The sequence below is a fragment of the Strix aluco genome, chromosome 2 (assembly GCF_031877795.1).
Source record: "Strix aluco isolate bStrAlu1 chromosome 2, bStrAlu1.hap1, whole genome shotgun sequence".
NCBI lineage: Eukaryota > Metazoa > Chordata > Aves > Strigiformes > Strigidae > Strix > Strix aluco.
Genome location: NC_133932.1, coordinates 122,255,254 through 122,281,550, shown reverse-complemented (window position 1 = coordinate 122,281,550; position 26,297 = coordinate 122,255,254). Strand labels below are relative to the sequence as shown.

The 26,297-nt window shown below is 34.9% G+C and overlaps 1 protein-coding gene across 1 annotated transcript in view; it reads left to right on the top strand.

The window, feature by feature from the left end:
* DYNC2H1 (dynein cytoplasmic 2 heavy chain 1) overlaps window positions 1-23,957 on the top strand; it is a 187,304-nt gene extending 163,347 nt beyond the window's left edge. The window contains exons 86-89 of the mRNA XM_074816179.1: window positions 10,496-10,605; window positions 10,944-11,025; window positions 18,539-18,655; window positions 23,388-23,957. Of these exons, the coding sequence (XP_074672280.1) occupies window positions 10,496-10,605; window positions 10,944-11,025; window positions 18,539-18,655; window positions 23,388-23,546 (468 nt within the window). The 3' untranslated portion in view covers window positions 23,547-23,957. The remainder of the gene's footprint in view (window positions 1-10,495; window positions 10,606-10,943; window positions 11,026-18,538; window positions 18,656-23,387) is intronic.
* The last annotated feature ends 2,340 nt before the right edge of the window (window positions 23,958-26,297 follow it).

Here is a 26,297-nt window from a genome sequence, read left to right as displayed (position 1 = left end):
AGATGCTCTGTTAAATTGAGACATTTGCAAGTTACGAGCTTAAATGTTTTGCAAAGTAATCTGTCTCAACAGAATTCAACTCCTGTTGATTAAACTCTCAGAATTCTAAGCATGTTTTTTGAGAATTGCTATTCTTTTTTAATTATTAAATACTACCTTGTAAGCAGAAGTTTGAGCAGCATCCTTTATCATACCACCAACCAGTTGTTAGCTCTCTGATTGTAGAATATTGATTGCAGATGATGATCACCCATGAAAAGTTTTTTTACAAGTGTTGCATAAAAAAGAAGAAAAACCCAGGTCATTGTCCCTATGCACTTTCTGAGAAATTACCTTATTTTAATGAAAATTATATTTTTTTCTAACCTCAGTTTAAATGTAAAAGAAATAGATTTAGTGTTCTGTATTTATTCTGTATGTATGGATGAAAGTTAGTATTTATGTACTCCATAAGTTACAAGAAACTCTACATTGTATTATATGATTTAAAGCTGTAGTTGATATACTTTATTTAATCTGATAAAATAATCACCATTCATTGATTTTTCTCTTTAAGCTACAAGATACATTTTCACAATACAAGAAGAAATCTGAAAAGATACAGTAAAAAAATACTAATAAACTGTATGCATTTAAATTGTTAAAATTTAAAATGTAGATTGCTCAGTTTCTAATAACTTGTTTCTTATTGTATCTCTTTCCTTTATCATGGGCAAAGCTGTCTGCAAGAGAAAGCAGAGTAAGATGGATAGTCTTGTCTGACAAAAGCTCAAGCAAAAAAAGGTTAATTATAGTACAAGTGGTAGAAAAGGATGTTATTATCATTTGCATATGAAAATGAGTCTCCTTACATTATGCTGTCAAAAACTTTGGTAATTTTAAATTCCAGCCGTTAATAAATTAGAAGGCTGCAACATGCTAATACACCAGTTTGCAGATACAGTCTATCAACCTGCTTTGCTTTTTTCTAGACAACTCATTTGCAGTAACTTGCTCTTCTGATCGCCACTATATTTACAAAAATTTTGTCTACTAATAATAAGCAATTAAAATAATAATAATTAATTAAATAATAATAAATAACGGATTAAAAAGTAATAAATAATAAGCCATCTATGCAAAAACATTTATTGTTTGTTTTATAATTGTGATTTCATAGTCATACGTGCATACATAGAAATAAATTTCTTAGAGTAATAAGACAGCTTTGTAACTAAAAAGTAACTAGATGTGGTCATGGTTCTGTTCTGAACTGTTTTAGTGAGAAGTGGCTTAGTGAAATAGTTTACAAAATATTTGATCTCTTGATTTGAGATTTGAATTGATCAAGATCAGTGGTAACATGATATAACTATTCCTCAAATAGCATTTGCAGATATATATTAAAAAGTGTGCCGATTTTCTAATAGAAACACATTGCCATTTCACAAGCAAGCATCATCCCTAATTAACAATCTTTTTGGCATTTCTTTGGGGAAAGGCAGAAATATAGCTGCATGTTGACCTATCTTTCTCTCTGCAGGAGATTCCATACACCTGAATTTGAAATGATAACATAGTTTCATATTGTACTCCTGTACAAATATAAAAAACTTTTTAAAGTTTCAGAGCTGTCATCTCAAATCTAGTTTGTGAAGGAAAAGCTTCATGAGAGTAATTCTTGACTAAATCCTTGTTTATCTGTTTGTGTGCTGTAGTTTTACTCTTGGGAATTCACATTCAAATAAAGCAACCAGTGCAGGATGCAAGTGCACTCAATAACTCTGTTGTCACGACTGTATTTTAAAACTGGAATAAACACATAGGCATTCTGGTTTGGGGTTTTGGTGGGGTTTTTTTGATTTTAGTAGAGTTGTTCTTGATGTGGTCTTTGTCTCTAAATGTTCAGTGAGGGATGTATTTGAGTGAAAAAAACCCAAAAAACTTGAGTCAAAGAAGAGTTCTTAAGAGTGATAGGAAGCTTAGATCCCCATTTTAGGCATGTAAGTGATGCTTAAAGGCAGGAAGGGTAAATACCATCCTGCTCTATAGTATGTTTCTGACTGTATTCATCTGAGTGCTATAAATAGCAATTTATTTAGAATTTGTGCCCTTACATGGAGGAGAATGTGTAAGAGCACATTTGCAGGCAGTGATATCTTTATATTGTTAATTTCATGTAGTCACTCAGAACTACGCGAGTTATGATCTAATGAGGAATCTGTTCTCTACATCTGAGCTTGAGTTTCAGAATTCCCATCAGGTTTGTACTGTTGTACAGTGTTGTACATCCTTTACCTTACACTTACAATGTATTTTCTTATAGGTTCTCTATAATTACCATTTTCAGTGTCATTTCTAATATTTCATGATCCATATGATAAATTCAGTCAACTGAAATTACCTACATATCAGGCAAAATACAGTAAATAATTTAGAACTCAACCAAATATTGTCCATTATTCAGATATGTAATTATGAAGCTATAAAATAGATTTATTCAGTCATGTGTATTCATCTATTTCATTTTCATCAGACTGAGAAAGTAAAAATTGAGGATTTGAATATATCAACAGAAGAATTCATCAAGTAAAAAATACAGTAAGATATTACTAGAATAATAAAATTGTGTTGCTTATTAGCTGCCAATTTGTAAAAAATATGTGTCACCCATGATAATCACGATACCATAGAAATGCAGAATTCGTAATGAACTTATTAAAGGTCAAAGGGAGTTGTTTTTTCTTCCTATTCTGCACTTTTGAGGCTACATCTGAAGCACTTGTCCAGTTTTTGACTGTCTGGTCGAAATAAACATTGCCCAGGTTCCCCAGAGAGGTTTGTGAAGCTCCACTTTTGGAGATATACAGAACTAGAGTAGACAATGCCCTGAGCAACCTAAACTGACATTGAACTTAGCCTTACTTTGAGCTGCAATTGGATCAGATGACTTTCAGAGGCCCCTTTCAACCTGAATTCTATTATTTTATAATTTAGAACTTTTCCATTGTATCTTTTGGGTCAAATCTGCTCTAATGAATATGCACTTGATTTATACCACTTCAATGTAGTACTTCTCTCTTAAATGTTAAATATTCAGTAGTGATAAATCTAGTTATATGCCCTGAAAATGTCAAATGTTTCATGTATTAGACATATGTAGTGGCACATAATAAGATCAGCCAAGAGAAAACAGACACAAGTTGCAAGAATGGAAACTGATTAGGCATTTGGAAGGAAAAAATGTTGAGGGTGGTCAGACACTGAAACAGGTGGCCCAGATTGTGGGATCTCTATCATTCAAGATATTTAAAATATCATTGAACAAGCCCCTGAGCAATCTAGTCTAGGCTAGCCCTTCTTTGAGGATAGGGAGTTGGACTAGAAGATCTCCAGAGATCTTCGAACTCTGATTATTCTGATTTCATGATACTGTAGGATACTTTAAAATTTTGTGCAGTAGGTATCAAAATGACATAGATATTGCTGCCAAATGTTTAATTTTATGAATAAATTATTTATATAACAGAAATAATTTTCAGACTAGAACCATTGTATCTAAAAAAGATAACAAAAATGCATTTAAAAATAAAGCAAAGAAATCTGTGCTGTTTAACAAAATGTCCAATATTTTTTCCCTAAATTACTCCATAATGCCTGTTTCTCCTGACAACAGGTTTGAATGAAGCTTTATGCCATTCTACTGATCTTCAGCATTCTCTTAGCCCTCAAGTGTGACAGGACATCTGAAAGAGACCTGCAGCCATGATGATGACTTGTTCTGTTGGGGTTGGCCACAATAAAAAATTTCCCTTTCTGGTTTAAAGAAAGGCTTTATGGGCCTCAAATAGCTCATATACTGTGCATGAGGTACCTTCACTCTAAATGCCGTGGCTTTACTATGTAGGAACAATCAACAATCCATGCCAACTTATTACACCAATTTAAAAAAAAAAAAAAGCATTAATTTCTGTGTCTGCACAAAGTTATGCTTTGTTGAACAAACCATTTGATAGTCTAAGCAGTAATCCCATGTTGCTGTGTTCTGTTTGGTGGAGTGTAAGTAGCTTTAGTGTGAGCCAGCATGGTGTGTTCCAGGATGTCATGTCACAGACATGGCCATGCGATCGTATACTTCCTTTGTTTAGGCTGGGGTTGCATCATCACAAGATCATCACTTTAATTCAAACACTAACAAAACCAACACTTAACAGATAGGATGGGACAGTGAGAAGCGTTACCATACTTTAAAACACCTCTCCCCACCCCTCCCTTCTTCCAGGGCTCAGTTTTGTTCCCAGTATCTCTACCTCCTCCCTCAGCAGCACAGGGGCAGGGGATGGGGGGTGTGGTCAGCCCACTGCTTCTTCCTGCAAAGGGGAGGGAAGCACTCTTCTCCCTTCTTCCCCCTGCTCCATGTCATGTCCCTCTCGGGGGAGACAGTCCTCCACAAACTGTCTTTGTTGTCAGTCCTCCCCACAGGATGCATTCTTCTTGAGATGCTCCAGCACGGGTCACCTCCATGTGCTGCAGTGCTCCCAGCACTGAGCTACAACAGGGGGGCAGCTTCTTCCCACAGAGTCCCGGGGGTCCTCCACAGGCTGCAGGCAAATCTCTGCTCCTCCAGTGACCTTCATGGGTGGCAGGGGGGTGGCCCTGCTGTCTGACCACAGGATACAGGGGGGCTCTCTGCTCCAGTGCACCTCCCCCTCTTCCTCCTCTTTCCTTCCACTGACCTCAGTGTTCACAGAGGTGTCTTTCTCATAACACCTCCTCACAAGTCCCAACGCCCTCTCCTGTTCCCCTTCTTAAATACGTTATCACAGAGGCGCAGCCACCGTTGTTAATTGTCTTGGCCTTGTCCAGAGGTGGGTCTGACCTGGAGCTGGGGGAGCTTTTTGAGGAGCTTCTCACAGGTGCCACCGCTGTAGCCCACACCCCCACTACCAAAAACCCCACCACACAAACCCAGCACAGTGTGTTTGATAAACATTGCACACATATCTAAGAGTTAGGTTAAGCCTTAATAGTTGCTAATAGAGAAGAGTTCTGTGACACAGAGATTTTCTCTGAGTTTTGACAGCCTCAAGAGAGGGTGTCAGCAGAAAATAAATGACTGGTAAACAGTAAAAAGAAAAAAAAAAAGAAAAAGAAAAAAGAGATTGGTGACTGCAGTCCAAGGGGTCGTTGTTTCAGAAGAGAAACAAGGACTGTGTGGGAGATGCTTAATAGAAAATCTGTATCTCATGGGGTGTTGACCAGAGAAAATGAACCATAGCAAAGTAAGCAGTTCTCTGTTGGCTCTCCCTATTGTAACATAGCCTTCAAGCTGGTACTATAAAACAAATTACTGTGGTGCATCCCATCGTTACTAGTGCCTAGTATATTGAGTATTCTGTACCCCTGTTTAGTAACACCGGCACCCTGCTCCAAAACTCTGCAAAGAAATTATGTCTGATGTAGTCCTGACTTTGTCCAAGGATTATGGTAGGCAGTCTTGTCTGTTATCTGCTAATGAATATTTTGTGCCACTGCGTTCCCTCACCTGCAACTTCTCTCCAGTGGAGGTAGGAAGTAGGAACATAATCTCTTTCAGAAGAAGAGGACACTGAAGTTTCTGTGAATGTTTGTCCCCTTTGCTCTGCACATAATTTCTGGTTCTACCAAGGATTAGTCCAAGCTCTTATACTTCCTTACCGAGTTATACTCTATGTTACAGCAAATGCGATCTAGCACCTAGTAATTGATGTATTTAGTTGTAGAAAAAGAAGAAACTAGAAGGCATGAAGCATGAATATTGTCTAACTGGATTCTGTGTTTAGTGATCATATAGGAAATATCTGAAAGTAGGTATTTTTGGCATACATCAATCATGAATTTGTCAGTATGGTGTTACAGTTCTTATGCAGCATCATCATTCTGATATCCTTATTAAATGTAGGAAGTAGTAATTCATGGAAAGTTAAGTTCCTGTTTTGATAAAAATAAATTAACAGTAACGGGAATGAGATCACATTTGCTAATGCTTCCCTCAGCTATGCCTTACTGCACGTATGTGTCTGGCACATCGCTAGCTAACATGTTGATGCTAATGAATTCAGAATTTTTATGCTTCAGCACTGTGCTATTGTGTTAGTATTCAGACTTCCTGAACAAACAGGGGGTTTCCGAGGCATGTCAAACTGAAATAAAGAAATAATAGTATTTTATTTAAAGCACTAACCAGCAATTTTGGTCAGCATGCTCTAAAATAAAAATAAAAAAACCCAAACCAAACAAAAACAAACAATAAAGAACCAGAAAAACTATTTTAAGACAAAAATAGGACTCCAGATTAAATTCCTGTGTGATTTACCATTTGAAAGATAGTATGTGCCAACACCTTATCATAGACCTGAAATACTGCAGTATTCACATGTTCATTTAATAAAGGATAACTAACTCAAGAATAATAGCTTAAGGATTTCACATACAAAAAATTACCACAAGGGAGCAAATTGTTGTATGCCAGTTGCTCCTGAGAAGCTATGCATTACCCCTTCTGTGCTCAATGCCAGAAAAAATACCTCTATTTAATTTCTTTGGAGTGTAATACAATTACTCCTGCTGGTATTTACCACTGGATGGAAACACTTAGGAGCACACCTATGGAACAGCTGCTGCACGGTGAGGAAAACAGGACTCTAGCGTAACTGCTTGATTGACCTTTGCTTAATCTAAACTCTGGTTAACTGAATACTTACACTCCTAGCAGTGCTATTCACCATCATTTGCTCTCAGACTTATCCAAAGTCCTGCATTTTTTTCCCCTAGTAACTTCAAATCCCTCTAAAACTAAAGGGAAAACAATTGTGCTCTATGGTTTCTGGCTATGCATATTCATATAACAGTGAATACAATTTTCCATCTAGGCACAGAAATGAAATCACTTCTGTAGTGATTTATATGATTTTCTCTTTCAAGAAAAGTTCTCTTCTGGGACCACACCAACAGAAAAACATAGTAGAAAAGAATATGTTTGGAATGAATTAAAACAGGTGAAGGATAAGTACTTGATTCATTGTGGAGGAGTTCTGTGATCCTAAAGTTGTATAAATGATAATGTGAAAATCTGGCAGCCTTCTTATTCCTTCCACTGTTTGATATGAGGTGCTCAGTTTGCTTTGGGATTATAGAAGATAAGAAAGGCTTCTCTCTGAAAATGGAACAGAGGCTTCTTGGATGTTAAGATATATGAAAAATTATTATTTGAACCACCTGAGACCACACTTAGAGATTTATTTTTGTAAAAAAAAAAAATCCTTTTATTATACCAAACAGAACCTCACATTAATTAAAGTTTTTAAATATCCTGCCAGGAATTGCTTTGCAAGCAGTTTGGGTATTGCTGATAAATTTTGATATTATATTTATAATCATCATATGCTAAATTAATCTATCATGGACAATTCAAACAAATTTCTAGTTTCATTGTGATAAGAAACATTCAGGAAATATTGAAATGCTGAAATACTGAAATAAACAGTTACAAAAAGAGTGTATGATAGATTTTTAATTTTACTTTGTAACATAAATCTTTTTGAGGTTAGGATATTTGGACTTGTAGGCCACATTATTGTTATAATAGAAATTATTAATATAATGTGAATTTAGTTTTAAAAATAAGTTCTATACCATTTCAACTTTCATATGCCTTTTCCCAGATGTTATAGCTGCCGTATGTAACCAAAGAGGTACCATTAATTCATGCACTGAAATCTGCTTTTAGTGAGTTTAGATCTCGACTATTAGCTGTTTTGAAGAAGAAAACCAAATCCTGATTTGCAGCAAACCTGTTAAAGACCATATTATGGGAGATAGGAGTGAGTGAGTAGTGGGAAGTAGTGGGTATTGACCTGAGCTGCAGAGACAAGTAGCTAGATTTTACACCGTCTTGGAGCTGATGGTAGTCTTCTCACTGTAATCCCGCTGGCAAGTAACAAATATGTGGATTATTTTTGCCTACCTGGCAGGAAAGGCAAAGTTTTCTACTGAGTTGGTGATGAAAGAAGGTCCTTCAGACTGAAATGCTACATGGCCATCCAAGATCAATCAGTCAAGCAACTTTGCATCACTTTGACAAATGAAGTCAGTGTATGTTTTGATTGGAGTCGGGATGGGAGAGGGAAATGAAGATACTACAGCTAAGCTGTTACAAGATTTCTCATTTTCAAGAAACATCACTTCAGTCTTTCTATAGCTTAGCTTAAACTTCCTTCCCTTCAAGACCTGATCTCTTCCAAGTGTTATGAGAGTGGCAGTAGATGTACTAGTGACAAATGATCCATTTAATAGAATGTTGTCTTATGAGACTGTGGCACTTCACTAACATGCTTCCATATGGTCGTATAAGACAAAAAGGAGAATAAGTATAAGGATAATTTTTTACACTTGTGTTGTAAAAATACATTTTATTATCATTTTGATTGCAATTAAATCTTAAATTATTTATTAAACAGCTGTGAATGAGCTATGTCTTCAGCTCTATGTAGAGCAGTACAAGCAACTACAAACTTTGCTTTTGTGATCAAATGAAAGTTATTTTGTTACTGTGTATTTCCTAGTGCTACTTAATTATAAGAGTTCAGAATTAATATCACCCATACTGGTCTTTTAATTGGGTGGAATATAAGCATCTATGTTCCTGATGGTGTTTCTCTTTAGCAGTTACATTAGAAGTTTATTTGATAACGGCAATAGAATGATTATATTAAATACAAGTTGAAATGATTGTGTCTACTTTTATTACACAAAACGATTTACAAAATCTGTCCTAACCAGAATGCAGAATTACTGCTATATGATAAAAGAGATTGTTATGTAAAGTCGTTAGAAGAATCATGCAGACAAGAGTCATTAACTGTGTGCATTTAGCTAATGAAAATGGAAAGCAAAAATCTCCTAACTGATTCAGAATCATTTGGGTTGAGGGCTCATAATCAGTGATGTGACAGATAAAAAGATCACCAATTAAATGTTTGAACATGGTGGAAACATTATGGAGATGTGTCTGACACACTGACAAAATAAAATTCACTTATTGATATTTACTTGTATTTTGGATGATTTTGTCACTTCCAAGATGCTTCTATGGAATTATTTGTCTGTCAGCAGTTCAAAGAAGACAGTGGAGTACTTTTTAAACAGTGTATGGATGCCTGGCAGGTGCATTGTGTAACGAGAGTGTAGCTTCTGCTTTTTTTATTCAGTGACTAGAGTAATTTCATAATCTTCTAGTAGTTGGTATTTAGAAAGGAGCATGGTTTGTCTTTCTCTGTTTAGTGATAACATGCAGAATCGTAATCTCTGACTGTTTTCTAGCTTAGTATTAAACATCAATCTTTCTGTGCAGAAGTATATGGTTTGCAACTACTTATAGACTAGATTATATGGTAACTTAACATTTATACTACAGTAGCATAGTCAGTCCTGTGACTATACAGTGTGAAGAAATTGTACCAAAGATGTACAGTATAAAAGTTTCAAAACAAAGGATTTTGAGCGTGGACTGTTGCATAACCACTCAGGTACCTAAATAACTTGTCTGAGGATAACAAATTCTTTAGTCTGAGATTGTTAATGTTTTGAGGATCAAACTCAGATTTCATTACTTAAGACACATAGTTTATCAAGATTGCAAGGTGCAATGTGCGTATCTTTTCTCATGTTGGTACATAATGCATTGCGTTGATGCGAAATTCCAAGCTTGCTGCTCCTAGTAACAGGCTTCATATCTGCATGTAGGACAGTGTGAAAGAATTAGGTTGGGGCATGTGTTCTGTAAGGATAACTGAGGCCAGTTATTTCACCCCCACTTCTATTATTTTCACTTATTACCAAATATAACAGAGGCCAGTTTTTACCTTACCAGAAATTCTGTGAGTTCACGTCTCAAACTAATACACTAAAAATGGCAGCATCAACCTAGTACTAAGAGATATTTTAAAAAAAATTTTTAGTAAGTACTTATAAAAGCTCTTACTGCAGATTGAAAATCAAGTGTTTCTTGAATTTAAATCCAGTTTACGGAAGAGAATGATCTTAAAGCATACTTGAAAGGAATGCAGTTATTTGCCTGAACTTAGTAAAGCAACGACAGTAATGACAACAATTTTGATGGAAAACATAAACTGTCTTGTTAGTAAAGGTGAAATAGGGTTTCAACAGAATTTTAACAACTTGATAAAATTTCATTGTACAAAGTGAGCTGCACCGTACAAGTATGGAACAGAAGTTTATTTAGAATGGATGAGTCACATTACACATAAACTGCTGTTTTTCTTTATACTTTTAAATGGTGATAATTTTCTGTTTACCAGTTTGAAATAATTTAAAATAATATTAATCTATGAAGTTACAGTATATTTACACAAACATTTTTCATTAATCATAATAATTGACAAACCCATATTAACTCAAAATGTTGAAAAATCAGGCAATAACTTCAGGATTCTTTGTTTTCCCTTTTTCCTTTTAGAATTGGGTAGAAAAAGCAGAGAAACAGAAACTACTGTCAGACACCCTTGACCTTTCAGAGATATTTCATCCAGACACATTTCTCAATGCCTTACGCCAGGAGACTGCAAGGTGAGGGAAAAATAGTCTACCTATTTATGTGTGCTAATGTGCCATTGTTCCCTGTGCGTGAAGATGGTTATTTCATTTTCAGGACACAGATCCAACAAATTATGTCAATTGCTGTCATTAGTAATCTCATTTTTATTACTTGCACTGAAGTAGAATATCTGTGAGTTACTTGTTTAATGCTGATTTATTTTTATTTTGGATGAAATTAAAAATTAGTTTTTCTTCAGAGTAAGACTTAGTGGTATGGTACACATTGAAAATACATTGCTTTGGTTTTGTATTTCATTTCCTGTTGTTATATGACTCTAAGATTTACTGTATATATGTTTCCCTTGCAGAGTAATGAGCTGCTCAGTGGACAGCCTTAAATTTACAGCATCATGGAAAGGGCGAATACAGGAAGGCAAACTCCAAGTTAAGGTATTTTACTAGGATGTTTTACTAGAATTCTACAAAGATATTTTATTAGCATAGTCCAAGTCATCTGTCCATAAACTTTTTGGAAAACTGATCTATAAATATATTCATGTACCTGAGATACAAAGGCTGGTTAATGATATACAGCTACAAAACTGGTAGTGCAAAAATTCTGCAAAAATGGGAGAAGGAAAACAGTTATCTTTCTACCCCTCCCAAGTCACAATGCTTATTTAAAATTTAAAATTTAAACTTATTCTTGCTCCATTCTCTTCAACCACCTCTTAGATAAAAAATGAAGCTTCAGTTCCGTCAGTTATAATCTAACTGTTGTCCAGAAAGTAGCTGTCCAGAAGGACTTGTGGCATACAGCAAGAGGAAATCCATATGTAAATCTCTAAGTCTAAGGCCATGTGTTAGCATTTGGTGAATCACTGAAAAGAGACTTCTAAGGAAGTAAACAAACCGAAGTAAACTGTAATATGTCTAGCTATTGATATGATAAAGACCCAACATTTTTTTAATGGATACGTAGGGCTACAGCCAACAGAGTCACTACTGATTGCTTAGACAGCAAAGTAGAGATGAATCCTCAAATGCTTTAGCTTAGCTTCTTAACATTTCAGGTGGCACTGCCACTTTGGCTCAATGCAGATCCCTCTGCACCTGTTTTATACTTAATTTTATAGGGAATTCACAAAATAAGTTTTCTATGCTACATCTTCTAACAGGTATGTTGGTTCCATGATAATACTGCACAGCTCAAAGTGCTGTGTTCAGCTCAGAGCATGGCACTTAAAACTGCATTCTTACAGAAACACGGTGAATAATACAGAGCACTCACCATGCAACAATGTACTGATGTGCAGTTAAAGCAGAGAGATTGCTAGACTAGGAGGGAGAAAGCAAGTGGCAGGGTGCCTTCTCTAGTCTGATAATGCAGGCAGACACACAAGTGTGGAGATATTAGGGTTCTGAGTTGGCTGCTGACATTATCTAAAATTATTAATACAGAATGTGTAAGAATTCATATTCCTAAAATATTAATAGATTGTAAGGCCAGAAAAGATAACTGTAATCATCCAATCTGAAAAATGGAGATAAACAAAACAAGGGACTTCTAGGGCAGTTTGGTTCCCTGGGATAAACCTGGGATATGATAAACCTCAGAGCCTGCAAATCACATGTTCTGAGGTTCCAGATTCACCCAAGACTTTTAAGTCCACAACAGTAAGCCAAAATTGAGTTTCATGTCTCAGACCACTCATTCTAGTAGGCTATCATCTGCAAATCCTAGAAGTCTGGACTTCTTCAAAACCATCCTACCATCTTTGAAGAATGTCAGAAGTCAATGTCAAATATCTGAACACCATGCATGAATAATATTATCTAAGTATTTTCATATCCTAAAAAATATTGCAATATTTTACAATTGCTAGATTGAAGTAGCTGCTTGGAAACTAAAGAAATAAAAGGTAATTAGAGGAAAGAGTTTTATAACAACACTCCGGTTAGATGTATTGAAGCTTATAATTCTTTGTTATGTGCAAATTTAAGTGGTAGATTTTTGGTAATACTAGTTAGAATACACTATTAGCAGTCACTGTTACATGTAGGCAGAAAGGTTAACATATATTCTCTATTGCTTCACAAGAATGAGTCTTATGTTCGAAGAGGAATCAAAAATAAAAAGACAATGCCACAGGAATAGTAGAAACAGTTAGATGAGTGGTTATTTTTAACAAAAGGTAAGAATTCTGTCAAGTTTAGTTGCTTGATTTGAATATTATCCTTTCCTCAGTAAAAGCAATATTCAGTGAATTTGTATTAGTAAGTATTCACCAGTATCTTCACTGCTCCTTTGAATCTTTGATGTACAGAAAGGCTTTGGAACACTTTGCCATGCTGAACATTTAGATTCCTTTCCATGAGTCCTTCCTTGTGCTCGTGGGGAACTGGGGAGAAAGTTTCACATTAGTAAAGCTAAACACCACATAGACTGTAACTAGGGCATAAAAATGTCAGTGACTCAGAAAAGTCATCCTCTAAAATGTGTCTTGCTTGATAAGGATCCTCTGGATTGCATGTTAAGCTTGGTTCACATGAGCAATATGACTTTTAATACTGGTAAAGTTAATGTTGTATCTGCAGTTTCAAGAAGTCAGACTAACCTTATACAGTGGGGAGCTGTTTTGAGTGGGGACTCAAAAAAAAATTCAATCAGCAGAATAGATAAGTCCTTAAACACATGCTGTGGTGAGGTTGCTGGGAGCCTGTTTTATCCCACCTGACTTTAGATACCTAGATTGGATATTGGAGTTTACCAGCCCCATTTTGTCAATGAAGACATGCATCAATTCAGATTTTAAAAGAGTTAAACAACTTTCAGGAGATACTAGTCTTTCTCCACTGACAGGAGAAAACCTACAATTGCTGTGATCCTACCATTGTAGTTTTGATCAATTGCCCGAAGTTAAAAGGTGGGTTTTTTTTAAAACCTGTCATATTTTTGGAGTTTAAATTCACAGGTATCATGGAGACATAGGGTTCAGGAAAGAGATATTTAAAGATTTTCCAGGCTTTATGCAAAAAATATGTTAAGTTTATACAATGCTGTTATGAAGAACAACAGTTGTCTACTTGATTAAAGATGATGTCATCATTGTATAAAAGCACCAGTGCTGATAAGAAGATCTTTTATAGAAAGTGTAATACATGAATGAAAAATCTTACATAGGAATGAAATAGAAGAAAACAAAGTGTAAGCACAACAGAATGTTCTAAAAACAAGGTGGAAAGAGTTAGCAAAAAAAATGTCTACTTTTGCTGTCTTAGGCTGCACATGATGCAGTTAAATACATACAATTCCCAGTGAACTGGGTCACTACAAGTTTGACATTGTATATCTCAACCTTATACTTCACTGTAACTTCCTCATTGGATATCCTTCTGTCTGCAGATAAGGCTACTAAGAAAGTTTCTCTTTGCTAATCTGCTTTCTTCTCACATAGGATAGATCTCAAAAATTAAAAAGTTTGTGGTAATTGGTAGAATTGGTAAATGTGATTTATTTTTGTTAGAAGATTTGATTTGTTGACACTGCATGTTCCTTCTTCACATGATTCAGACTGCAGGTTTAAAAATGGATCTCTCACATCCCCTACAAGAACCACATCATGGTATAGGCTATTCTGAGGTTTATCAGTCTCAATTTATGATAATGGTCCTATTTCACTTTGCGTGAGTATTTCTACTGAGAGATTTGGTTCTGTACTCACATGGTTGGGGGACTCTGTTTTGGGATATGGGAGAGTCATGCTCAATATTTAATTATTCTAACAGAATATCTTTGTTGAAGGATTGGAACAATTAGGAATGTGGACGAACATTAAATTTAAACCTAAGATTCACACATACTTTGTATAACTGTCTTAGTCACACTGTTTTGAAGACATGTTCTTCGAGATATTTTTTCTTGCCTTTAATTTTAGAAGTTTTTGATGGCTTAGAATTTGTTCTGATAAGGAAGAGAAGGTGGAAATCTCATTATGATCTGTATTATGAAAATGCTTTTTCAGTCTTCCTTCACTTCTAAAAAAATAGCATTATGCTTCATCAATTGTAGACATTTGGAATGATCTTTGTGTGCCAAAAATTTCAAATAATATACCCTGTGATCATCTGTAAGTTGAAAACATGAAGTGCTAAAACTGTCATTGTAACTACAAAGTAGACAGAGGAACGCTCAATCAGGCCAAGAATACACCTGAATCTGGGTGAATTATCAATTCTGATATTAAATTATCAGTGTTAATTCAGGTGATAATTTAGACATATGATGTGGGGTAGATCTCTCCTAGTAGGATGTGATGAATATTTGATTTAGAATCAATCTGTATAAAATTACACCTTCTTTAATATCACTTTGGATTTCTCTAACAAAAGGTACTGAAAATGTATGGCTATTGCAATATAATTGCCTATTGATATGCAAATACTTCTCTTCATTTGCTTTGTGCACTGATTGTGCTGTTGTACAAAAGCAGGTAGTCATTCTTTTTGGCATTCCATTTTCTGTTATTGTAGAAAAGAATGGAAAAAAAGAAGAAACATGATAAGCGATTTTTTAGGTAGTAGGTGCTATGAGCTTGGGTAGAGCTTAACATAAATAGTGAAAATAAAAAATTTATTGCAATATTATAATATTCAAATACATAATATCAACATTCATATCAAAACTTTGCTCTTAGCAATTGAGAGAACTGCTATTATAAGGCATCCTGAGAGGTCTTTTTTTTTTACAGTATACATCCTGAAATATCAAAAAATTAATGATGGAGGCCTGTAGAGGTAATGAAGTGAAAATATGACTTCTTGAAGTCTGCTGTAGTTTGTATAATTTCATGGGAAATTATAGCATTAAATAGTAAGGAAAAATTAATTGCAGAGAATTTGAAATTTTGGAACCCAAGATGTTTTGGACCATGGTATCAGCACATTTTCTACAAATATATGTTAAACAAACATAATCTGTAATGTCTAACAATCGCTTTTTTAAAATTAAACTAGTACCAATAGTTGCAAAATGCCAAATACTTTGTAAGAACTAAAATTTTAAAAGTTATGGTAAACTCTAGCCATTACTCTGAGCTGAGTTGCAAAAATACTATGCATGCTGATTATAGATACTGTGAAATCTGTGTGCTTTGTAGTAGTTGTAATTTCTCTACACCGTTTATCATGGAAGTGAGTACAAGGCTATGAGAGTACTCAGCCAAACAGTATCTGAAAGAACATTGTTCCAGTGTTTTATTTTTTTCAGTGTCTTTTAATATTGAATCAAAGTCAAAATTTTGGTCTTCATCTTCAAAGGAATTTCTATGATTGGTTGAAGTTTTCCAGAAGATCAAATGATGTTATTTTACATAACTGTAATGTCAAAGGAACTGCCAATATCAAAAGAAGAAATGTGTGTGCAATAGAAAGAGATTTTTCAATAGGCAACCCACTTCTATAGAAACTTCTTTTAGAGATGTTCAGGATGGCCAGACCTTTGAACACCCTAACAATACATTTTAAAACCTCTTCATCAGTCCAGTCTTCCCTCAATAACTTTGCCAAACTCACATATTTATCAAACTAAACTCCGTAACAAAATTCCCTGCAGAATGCAGGAAGGGTAGAAAGAAGAACATGTGAGATGAATCTTTCTAATATTTGTGTGATAGAGTTAAATAAGAGCTTTGAAAGCATTCTTTCAGAAGTGTAGTGAGATAAAGTATAATCTAGGACCTGTGGTTATAATAAATTGAGTCCTTGACGCCGGGAAGGCGTCTGTGGGAAAGCCTCAGTATAATCATTAGTAAGACTTTGTTCCTTCTGTCTTTTTATGATATTTTTCTTTATACTCTTTGTTCTTGCAAGACAGAAATGGCACTGGAATGTATATAGGCTGTCATTAAAGACTGTTGACACTAGATCTTTTACTAGATAAAGTCAGCTTTTTCCAAAATCTGTCTGTGTGGAGAGATTTTGAAATTGAAAAGAAACAGTACAAAATATCAAATGTTAACACTGTACCTTAAAAGTAGCAGACCTGAAAATCTTAGGGAAGATTCAAAGGAAAGTTCACAATAAACTTGGCAGGAGAAGGGAGAGGAGTGTCACACTTTCATAACAAAGAAAAGACCATAAGCTTTTGACAAGAGGTTGAAGGAGAAGAAAAAAGGTTTTGCAGTTCAAATAGAAAGTCTGAAAAATTTTATCTATTTCAGTAAGGCCTTGTTATAATAATTTGTGGAAGATCACATTAGAGAAGAAGTCATACTACTCTCAGCTTTCCATTGGGGTTGTTTTGGTTCAGGTTACCCACTATTTTGGAGGCTTTATCATGAGTCCTAGTCTGTATGGAGCACCGATTGCTTCAAAGAATGTTGCCACTTTTCTGGTCACTCTCTGTCCAAGGTGAAACACAGCTTTCTTCTATAGCTTTTTAAAATGCAATCTTTTATAATCTTTTTTTCACATTAGAATATGTCTATATGCATCTTGTACATTATAAGGAAGAGTCTTCAGTTCAGAGTTAGAACAGAAATATGACTTTAAAGAACAAATTTTTGAAGACTGAAATGCCTGTCTACAATCAAAAGAATAATTAGTTATTAAAAATGCAAAACATAATCTTAGCTAGGTTACAGTTAGTAGAGTATGAACAAAAAAACCTCAACACTTGGGAGAAAAGCACTACTTTTCAAGTATGACAATAACCCCCATTGTGTTACTGCTTAACTGCAACTTTTCTTGTCAAATAAATAATTTTAGAATACTGTAATTACCTAAGCAAATTATTTCCATTACCTCTTCTATGATACCAATCTTCATTGTAACATCATACTTTAACCACTTTTTAAAATTTAGTACATTTTTTTAAAATTTCTTGCAAAAGAAAATGTATTAGAAAATGATACTTTTCTCCATTTGGTTATGTGGTCACTCATCCAGTTTCCAACAGCATTGTATTTCCTAGTTCCAGCCCCACTTCATGAACCTTGTGTTTGGTGAAAGCCTACCTCACTATTATGTATTTAATTCAGGGCTTCAGAATGATAGTATAACAGATGATTTTCAGATTGTGGCTTCTGTTATACATCTGCTCCAGTTTAAGATTTAGCCTTTTGGAAAGCTACATAAAAGTTATTACTGAGTTAAGTTTTATTATTGCTAAAATTGAAGTTCTCACTTCAGCAGGCCAAACTGACCATTATTATTTATACTGACAAACTATTATTATTTGTACTGGGAAAACAAAATGATCAACAGATATTGAAAATTTTATTTGGAAGAAATCCAGAATAGATATTGTCATTAATTTATGCAAGACTTCAGTGAAGAAAAGAAGAGAATGTTTAGTTGGGAGACTGAAAGAAAGAACTTAAAGCATGTTACATATAAGGGATTTTATAGTCACTTATAGAAGCATCTGGGATTCTTGTTTAATTTTTCCATACAATAGTTTATCTAAGAAATATTGAGTTATGTTAAATACAAGTTTCTCTCATATTATTTCAATATATTTTGTTTGTCTCTGCAGAAGCTATGTAATCGCGCATTCCATTCTTTGAAAGCCAGGCTCAGACTTCAAAGCAGGAAGTCATGCTTCTTTCAGTGATTGTTCTCTTCTTCTTGACACTGTAATGATTGTGTACTTGGCTGTTGCTATCATATTTCCATTAATCTAATGCCAGGCAACTTCAGTTTCATGAATGATGACATTTACAGGTATTTTTCTCTTAACATTTCAAAGAATGTGAATCCAAATCAGAGGAAGTTCACGCCAAAGCATGGTCCAGGTCTTGCTTTTAAATCATGTTTCCTATTCTTACACAGAACATTACAATAATTAGTTTGCTGTTTTGGTCACAGTAAAAAGGATCATCATTTATTAAAGCACAGTGTAATCATTACTGATATTTCAAATCTGTTATATATATTTGAATATTTTATATTTCCATGGCAGATTAGTGGTTTACAACTGGAAGGCTGCAGTTTTGATGGAAATCGACTTTCAGAAAATCTGCATGATTCTCCCAGTGTGTCATCTGTTCTCCCTTGTTACATGGCCTGGATTCCACAGGTATTAAATTATTAAAAGCCTTAAACTTTCAAGACCCATAATTTGCTTTTTGCTGTGTAGTACCTTTTCAATATGACGTTGCTGACCTCTTTTCCCTGTCATTTCAAAATAAAAATCCCTGTCTTTAACAGGAAAAACAGTTACTTCTTTTATATAAAACAAGAACTTACTATCATTTTATTAATATTTTTTAGCTTTTATTGTTTAGATTAAGACAAGGTGTTTATTTCAGTCATACCTTTTTTTCCTTGCCTTTTAAAAAACATTAACATTTTCAAAAGTGTATTTAGTAAATGTATACATGAGTTTGGGAGTTCATTCCTAGAATATATTTTCTTTGCATTTTAAACATTAAATTGAAATGCAACAGCAATAAAAAGGTAGAGAACATGATGTGATCTGTAAGCAAAGAAAGCCTTTCCCCTACTTACACTAATTTAAAAAAATGCCAACGCTTGCAGAACTGTGTAAGATGAAAGTGAAATAATCCAAACAGTAAAAATTGTTACTGCTTCTGCTCTGTAATTATAATAGCAATCTCCGATAAATAAAAGTTACCTAGAATGTATTCAAGGATGTATTGCGATTACAAATTCATATACCTACAGTCTTACAACTAAAAGAAAGCTTATAGTAGAATTCATGTCATCGAAATTTATCTGTCTTAAAGTTAATTGCCTAGTATGACTTAGTTGCCTTAGCTCCTTCTTCGGTCTCAGTAAAAGATGGGTATCTCAGGAAGTCCATCCCGTCATAAGGTAACTGGGATAAATATCTGTCTAGATGTGACTCTAGAGACAGCCTAGACTGCTAACTCTGGGACAGAGAGGTAAGAAGAATCCCACATACAGATCTAAAGGAAAATATATTAAGACTTTTACACTAAAAATCATGTGTAAATGTAGAAAGTGAGAAATAGGGGTGGATGCAGTTTTTTTCTACTTATTACAATAAATACAATTAGCAGTATATAAAAAGTGAAAAAGAATGTCACCTTTTATCCTGTCATGTAGACATTAACTCATCAATCAAATGAATTTATTAACTGGAGGAGTTTGTTATTTGGGAGCCCGGAGAACTCTACAGAGACCCAAGTAGTGAAACGTCAGTTACAATGGAGTTTATTAATAAATTATGGCAATGATGAAATTTGTGGTGTATTGTGATAGATATTGTGCAAGGAGCTCCATTGCTAACACACTACTGTATCCCAACTGTTTTTATTTTCCTCATTATTTCCAGCACTGGAAAGCATTATATTACAGTACAGCATTAGAAGTATAATGGTCAAGATTTAGACTTTGAACACGCAAGTAAATACTAGCTACCATCTACACTGTTCCCAACTTTGATGGGAAAGAAACTGAAAATTAAAAAAAAAAAAACAAACACAACAAACACCACAAAACCTATTGCAAAGTTGACCAGTGAAAGATTTTTCAGTTCTTTAGTTGTTTGCAAGGTTTGTGTTGTTCAGAGAAATAAACAGATTTTGAATTTACTTGAAAGGTTGGTGCATGGGATAAATACAGAATTGCGTGACATCTTAATGTATAGTCTCAGTGGTGGGTGGGGGAGGATGATAATATACATGGTTTTACATGGTAACGCCAAATATTTATCTTACACACACTGAAAATGAGGATTGTAAGTAACCCTCTCTTTGTTCTGAAAAACATTTATTTTGTGTTAGAGATAAAACAGATTCTTAAGTGTTTTTCTGAATAAGTATTTTTTAAACTTCGAAAATAAGATCCAGAAGTTATATGTGACATCAACAGAGAACTTTATCTGTAAAACACAGAAATGAGATAGTTCAATAATCAGTGAATTAAACTTCTTCCAATGTACTTCATATTGGAAATATTCTATTTTTTTCCAACACAAAGACTTCAGTTGCTATTCAGAATAGCAACTGAAGTCTTTGTGTTGAAAAAAAATATAATTCTTTTAAAACACAGAGCAAAACTTGTCAACTGCCCAGATTTTAAATATAAAGTATCTCTAAGGAGAGAATTTCTGAACTGCTCTGCCCTTAAATTGTTTTGCTATGGGCTTCATGGTAAAAATTGACCACAGTCAAACACTGTGCTCAGAAACCAAGGCAAAATTGGAGCATTATGCACTTCCACTTATCTCATTATCCTCTCCTTAGGAGAAGAGTGCATGAAGTACAACATATTATCTTAGGATTCTTAGGTTTTGAATTTGTTTTCTTTTCCCCATAAATATCTCTTATGAAATCTAGTGAGCAAAATTCTGTATATTTATAATGCAATAGTTCGAGGTCCTTTTCAACCAAACTAAAATAAAGTGAACTCTCTGGAAAAAAAAAAAGGTAGCTTACAGGATTTCACTGAGAGAACCCCCTCAAAATGCTGCAGTGCTCAAAATGGAGTATTTTGAGCTACTAACATGATGCTTATTCTCATTAAACTGTGAAGGTCCTTTCCAGTTTTAATCACTAATAGATCCCAAACTGTGAAGGGTGTTGCTAAGGGGGATGAAGCTATGTGTGAGGCAGTCTAGGCAAAGAGAATTTTTGGACTGTGCATGAGCCAAGGGCGTAAGCATTTGTGGTTCAAAAAGACTTTCACAGAATGGTTTTAACCCTTAAATATGTGATTCCTCAAAACGTCAGTGGGCGTGCGAAAGGCGTGAAAACAGCTATTTTGGTCAAAAAGGTGTAAAAAGAGGTCTTGGAAGGCAAACTGTCAAACTTTTGGCCTCCCAGCTTTGGCAAAACTCAAATTGTCTGATTAGCATTTCACTCTCAGACTAGGCAGCATTTTGTCTTCTTCAGTAGTGTTAACCAAGGGGTGAACATGGTAAGTATAATCCTTCTGAGAACAGCTGAGTTCTTTTGACAAACTTCTGATTATTAGTTTATTCTATACAACTCTTATATTGCACAGACCTTCTCTAAGGATTTAAACACTGCTGTTCAAAAGACATGGGAAGTTGATTTTCAAAAGGAACAACAAAATTCTTCAGAAATGGTTTACACTTGACATGCAAGACAAAGCGCTTGAAACAGTTATTGTTTGCATGTTTCCTTTTTCCTGTTTTTAGTTATTTTCTAATACTGGAGCTTCACTCACATTTGATGTGATTTGCTTTAAAAAGTCCCTCATTTTTGTTACAAATTCCTTTCTGACAAGTGTGCTGCTTTGTTATTTGATTCTTGAAAATCTTTGACATTTTCCTGTTGACAGAAAGGGAGATTCTGAGTGTGGCGGAAAACAGGCCTAATATGTATCAATTGAATCAAACCCTGAATTATTTACACTAAGTAAATACATCATGGATTGAAACCCAAATTACATGTTGTAGGAAGTCTAGACTGAGTCTCTGAGCTCAGTTCTATAGCCACGCATAGGGACAATGCCCTGTGCAAAGCCCTAGGGGGAAACCACGTCCAAGGCGCACACAGTTTGTAGTACAGAAAGTGGAGAGGAGCTGATACTGTTCTCAGAGTAGAGCATTGTTTGCTCATCAGGATACAGACTGAGAGGTAAAGCCGTGGCTCCAGCCAGGCTCCTTCCCTAAGCAGTGCTTACGATATAATTGTAATCTTTGTAGTAGTAGTACTGCTAATGCTGTGCAGTAGGAACGTACATGTATAGAAGAATACAAATTATAAATTAATTCAGCCAGAAGTTCAAAGCACTCAGTTCAAATCTGAATGCTTAAAGTGTCCTGATAATTTCCTATTTAGACACTTAATTGGAAATGGCCTGTTTTCTAGAAGTGCCAAAGAACCCCAACTGTGACTGTGATCAGTATCAGTATGAAAGGCATTTAAAAAAGCCCAAAACATCAAAAAATCATTAAACCTGCTTTTTCTTTTTTTTTTTTTTTTGCTAGTAATATAACTTTTTACATATGCTTGCATGTCTTTCAGTGCTAGAAGTATATAAAAAGTACTAGGGAAATTAGGCTTTTTGTCTGTTTAAGTCCTGGTCTGACTAAATTGTGGTTAATACTTCTTGGTTCCTCTTAATATCCTGCAGGCCCTGTGAGGCTGTAATGTAAAGTATAGTATCTCTATATCAGAGAACAATTTTTATATTTGGATTCACTGATACTAGAAATTGTTTAAATCCCTAAAGTAGCCTGGAAAGTGTGGGGTAAGATTTTTTTTGGTGCAGTTCCTGAAGTGTCCCACTTGCAAGTATCTCCAACACAGATCACAGCTGGAGCTGTATTAGAGGAGGAGCAGCAGGGTTGTGCTGCAGGGACAGCAGGGGAGGCAGCAGGGCTTGCCGAGAGCACAGCCTGCCTTGGGACTCAGCCTGCTCGAGCAGCAGCTCCCTGCAGTACAGCGCTGGTGCTCCTGAGGGGCCTTCTCCTCTCTGGGAACTGGTCAGCACTTCCTTTACCCCTGGTTTGCAGAAGCTTTTGACATACAATTTTTGGCTTTTTTAGCTCAATGAAGATTTTGATATGTGGTTCATAGAATCACCCCTATTACATCCTTTCTTGTGTTTCCAGTTTAACAAACTGAGAGGAAAAGTAGAGGCTTAGATATAGAGTAGCGTAGCAAATTTTCTGAAGCATCTGCTTTGTTAGTAATCCTTCTCCTTTGTAACCTGGTCCAAGAGCTGCTTGTCCAAGGCTGCAGTGTCTAAACTGTATCTTAGGATCCAGCTTTAGATACCATATCATTGAGGATTATTCCTTTCTCATGTTTTATTTTCTAAGTGATAACTGAGTGCTTGTTTGTTGACAGGAGGCATATGGTCCATATTCTCCAGAGGAATGCATATCTTTACCAGTCTACACTAGCGTGGAGAGAGACCGTGTGGTGACAAATATTGATGTACCTTGTGGAGGAAACCAAGACCAGTGGATTCAATGTGGCGCTGCTTTATTTTTAAAAAATCAGTAATCTGAAACTGCATTATATTAACTCTTGAAGTTAAGGATCATTTAAACATCTCAGTTGTTTCTTATTGTAAGTAAACTTTAGTTCATTGCTTATCCATTTTTAAAGCAGTGGTTTATAAATTCCCGTTTATTTTTTTAAGGTATATAAAATTAATTCTATTTGAATAGAACTTTGTTGTAGCTTTGTGGCATATTGTAAAAGTTAACATAGCACTATTCAGCAAACTGTTAATCTGTGTTGTTTCTCTAGATTGTAATATGCTCTATTTCTTTCACTTGCTGAAATCTCTTATGTTTTGACCATAAATATTGAATAAGTCAGTATTTTGTCTTTGATCAGTTTTTTTATTATCCTTTTTGAACTGTTATTCTTATGCCTCCATTATTTAATAAAATAAAATGATAAAACTTACCTGTTGTAATTGAAATTGGATGCTTTACTTGAATATAAAAATGTCTTAATGATGTTTTACTTGTAATAATATTTCTTTGTATTGGTAGCAAATAACAGGAGCTTCATAAACTTCATGTGGAGTTACAAATTCGATTAGACCGCCATCATTTTGTTATCTAGAAGTTACTGAAAGAAACCTTTTATTAAACTGTACTAAATTCCAGTAGGAATGGGAATAGAAATGCCCAAGATAAACAAGCAATTTCTTGGACAAACAAAGAAGATCTTCACCCAGTTGTTAAGAGATTAACAGCAGGATATAATAATGCTTTTGTGATATGAGAGACCCCTGGAGTCTTGTTCTTAGTGCTGGATACTCAAGTTTGATTTCACTGATTCATGATATATCATGTTGGGATGCTGCCATAGTTTTGTTGTGCAGTTAGGCTAAATTCAAAAAAAAGAAGCAGGAAACCCAAAATCCAGCAGGAAGCAGCATTATTGAAGAATAATGAAGTCTCAACAATTGGAAGTGTCTGATTTTTAACTGCAATTACAGAGTCACCTCATGAGGATATTTTTAAAAGCCAAAAGCATGAAAACGCTTTTGTGGTTTGCTTAGAAAACAAAACAGATGTCTTGGCTCTGATATCTGTGATAGATTTTATATTTAAAGTAGTATTTAAATTAAGAATATATTTCACTTACTTGATATTTTTCATTGGTTTGAGGGAGGGAAAAGGAAAGCAGAAAAAAGATTGGCCACATCTTTCCCATTATAGGTCTTCTTCTAATAAAAAGATGTCCTAAAATAATTTGATACAAGTGCACATACATTTTTAAAATTGAATCCTATCTAAAAGCAGAATAGATGTACTTGATACGTTTCAGATAATTGTCTCATTTTCCTTTATACATTTGACTCTGGTTCACTGAAGAATAAAAATGTAGCAAATTTGGAAAACACTTGTCTGTGAGATAATTTTTGGAAGAAAATGGCAACATTTCCAACAGAACAGAAAGCACTCATATAAAGGCCTGAGCGAGCTCTGTGAGGATTTAGAGGGTGAGTTGTCCAGAGAAAGTATTCTGTCATATTAGGCTTTGCTGGTAAAACATCACAGGGAAAAGCACTGGCAACTGTGCTTTCAATTCCCTTGGGCACATGTAAAGATCATGTTGCAGCCTTCCCTTTTTGGATCCAACATGTTTCCATAAAACAGGGTGGATTTGAGCTCTTGTATTTCTCAAAACTGAGGGATCTAGCAGCTCCTACTAGTTCCAGCTTCTCTTTTGTGGACAGGTAGAGAAGTACAGATATTCATATAACTACCTATGTTAGAGCAAAGATGACTCAAAAATAGACATCATATTTTAACCTACCTTGCACAGAAAGTAGAGACCAGAAATGTAGTAGGTGGTTTTGATAACCAGTCTTGCTTGTTATGGGAAATAAAATCTACTTTAATGGGTTGTAGAAATAAAACATTAGTAGAACATAGTGGGGATTTTCATGTTTTGGTTTGGGTTCTTTTTTCTCTAGTTGTAAGCTTCAAAGATGCCTTCCGTCTTGACAAGTGTAAATACAAATATTATTTAAAGCCTCTTGTTTCAGGTCTCTTCTTTTTATATATTTAGTCAGGAAGCCTTTACTGATTCTATTAATATAGAGATATGGACTGTATCACAAAAACCAGATATAAGACAGATTCCTCCAGACCTACCACACTATTTCAGGGTCAGGAACCGGTTCAATTTCTTACCAATAACTTGTCTGTATCCTAACCCCTCAGAACTGGCCTATCTGCTGTGGATGTTCATTACCTCTTTTATCTATCATCTCCTACTGACTCGGATTTAGAACTGCAGAATATTTCTCAGCTCACACCACCAAGAGTTTTGTTTTCAGGACATGCATTCATGCATTTCTGTTAGAGAGCCTTCTTTCTGTGAGCAGAACGTACTGTTAGCCAGCTTGTTTAAATCTCCTTTTGTTTGGTTCACCTCCTGGTTTAGAGCCCTTCCACCCTACCAAAACTGTCTGCTTGCTTCAGCTCTTTCTGAGTCATTTCATGAGTGATCTGAAAAAAACCCTCTTAATGTTTAGCTATAACTAGAGCATTGAATTATATTTTTATTTGGGCAGAAGTCCTTTGGGAGCTCATCTAGAGTGATCTATGTTATAAATGTGAAAGTCGCTCTCTTCCTAGGTGTCTTTGATGTGTTTATTTTTTAGTACGGGACAAAAAAATGATTTAAGTAAGTCTCAAGCTACTTTGGCAGCTTGAAATCTAGTAGATTTTTAATGATGCAATATTACCATCACAAAAAACTTGAGAGCTCTATATAATATTCACA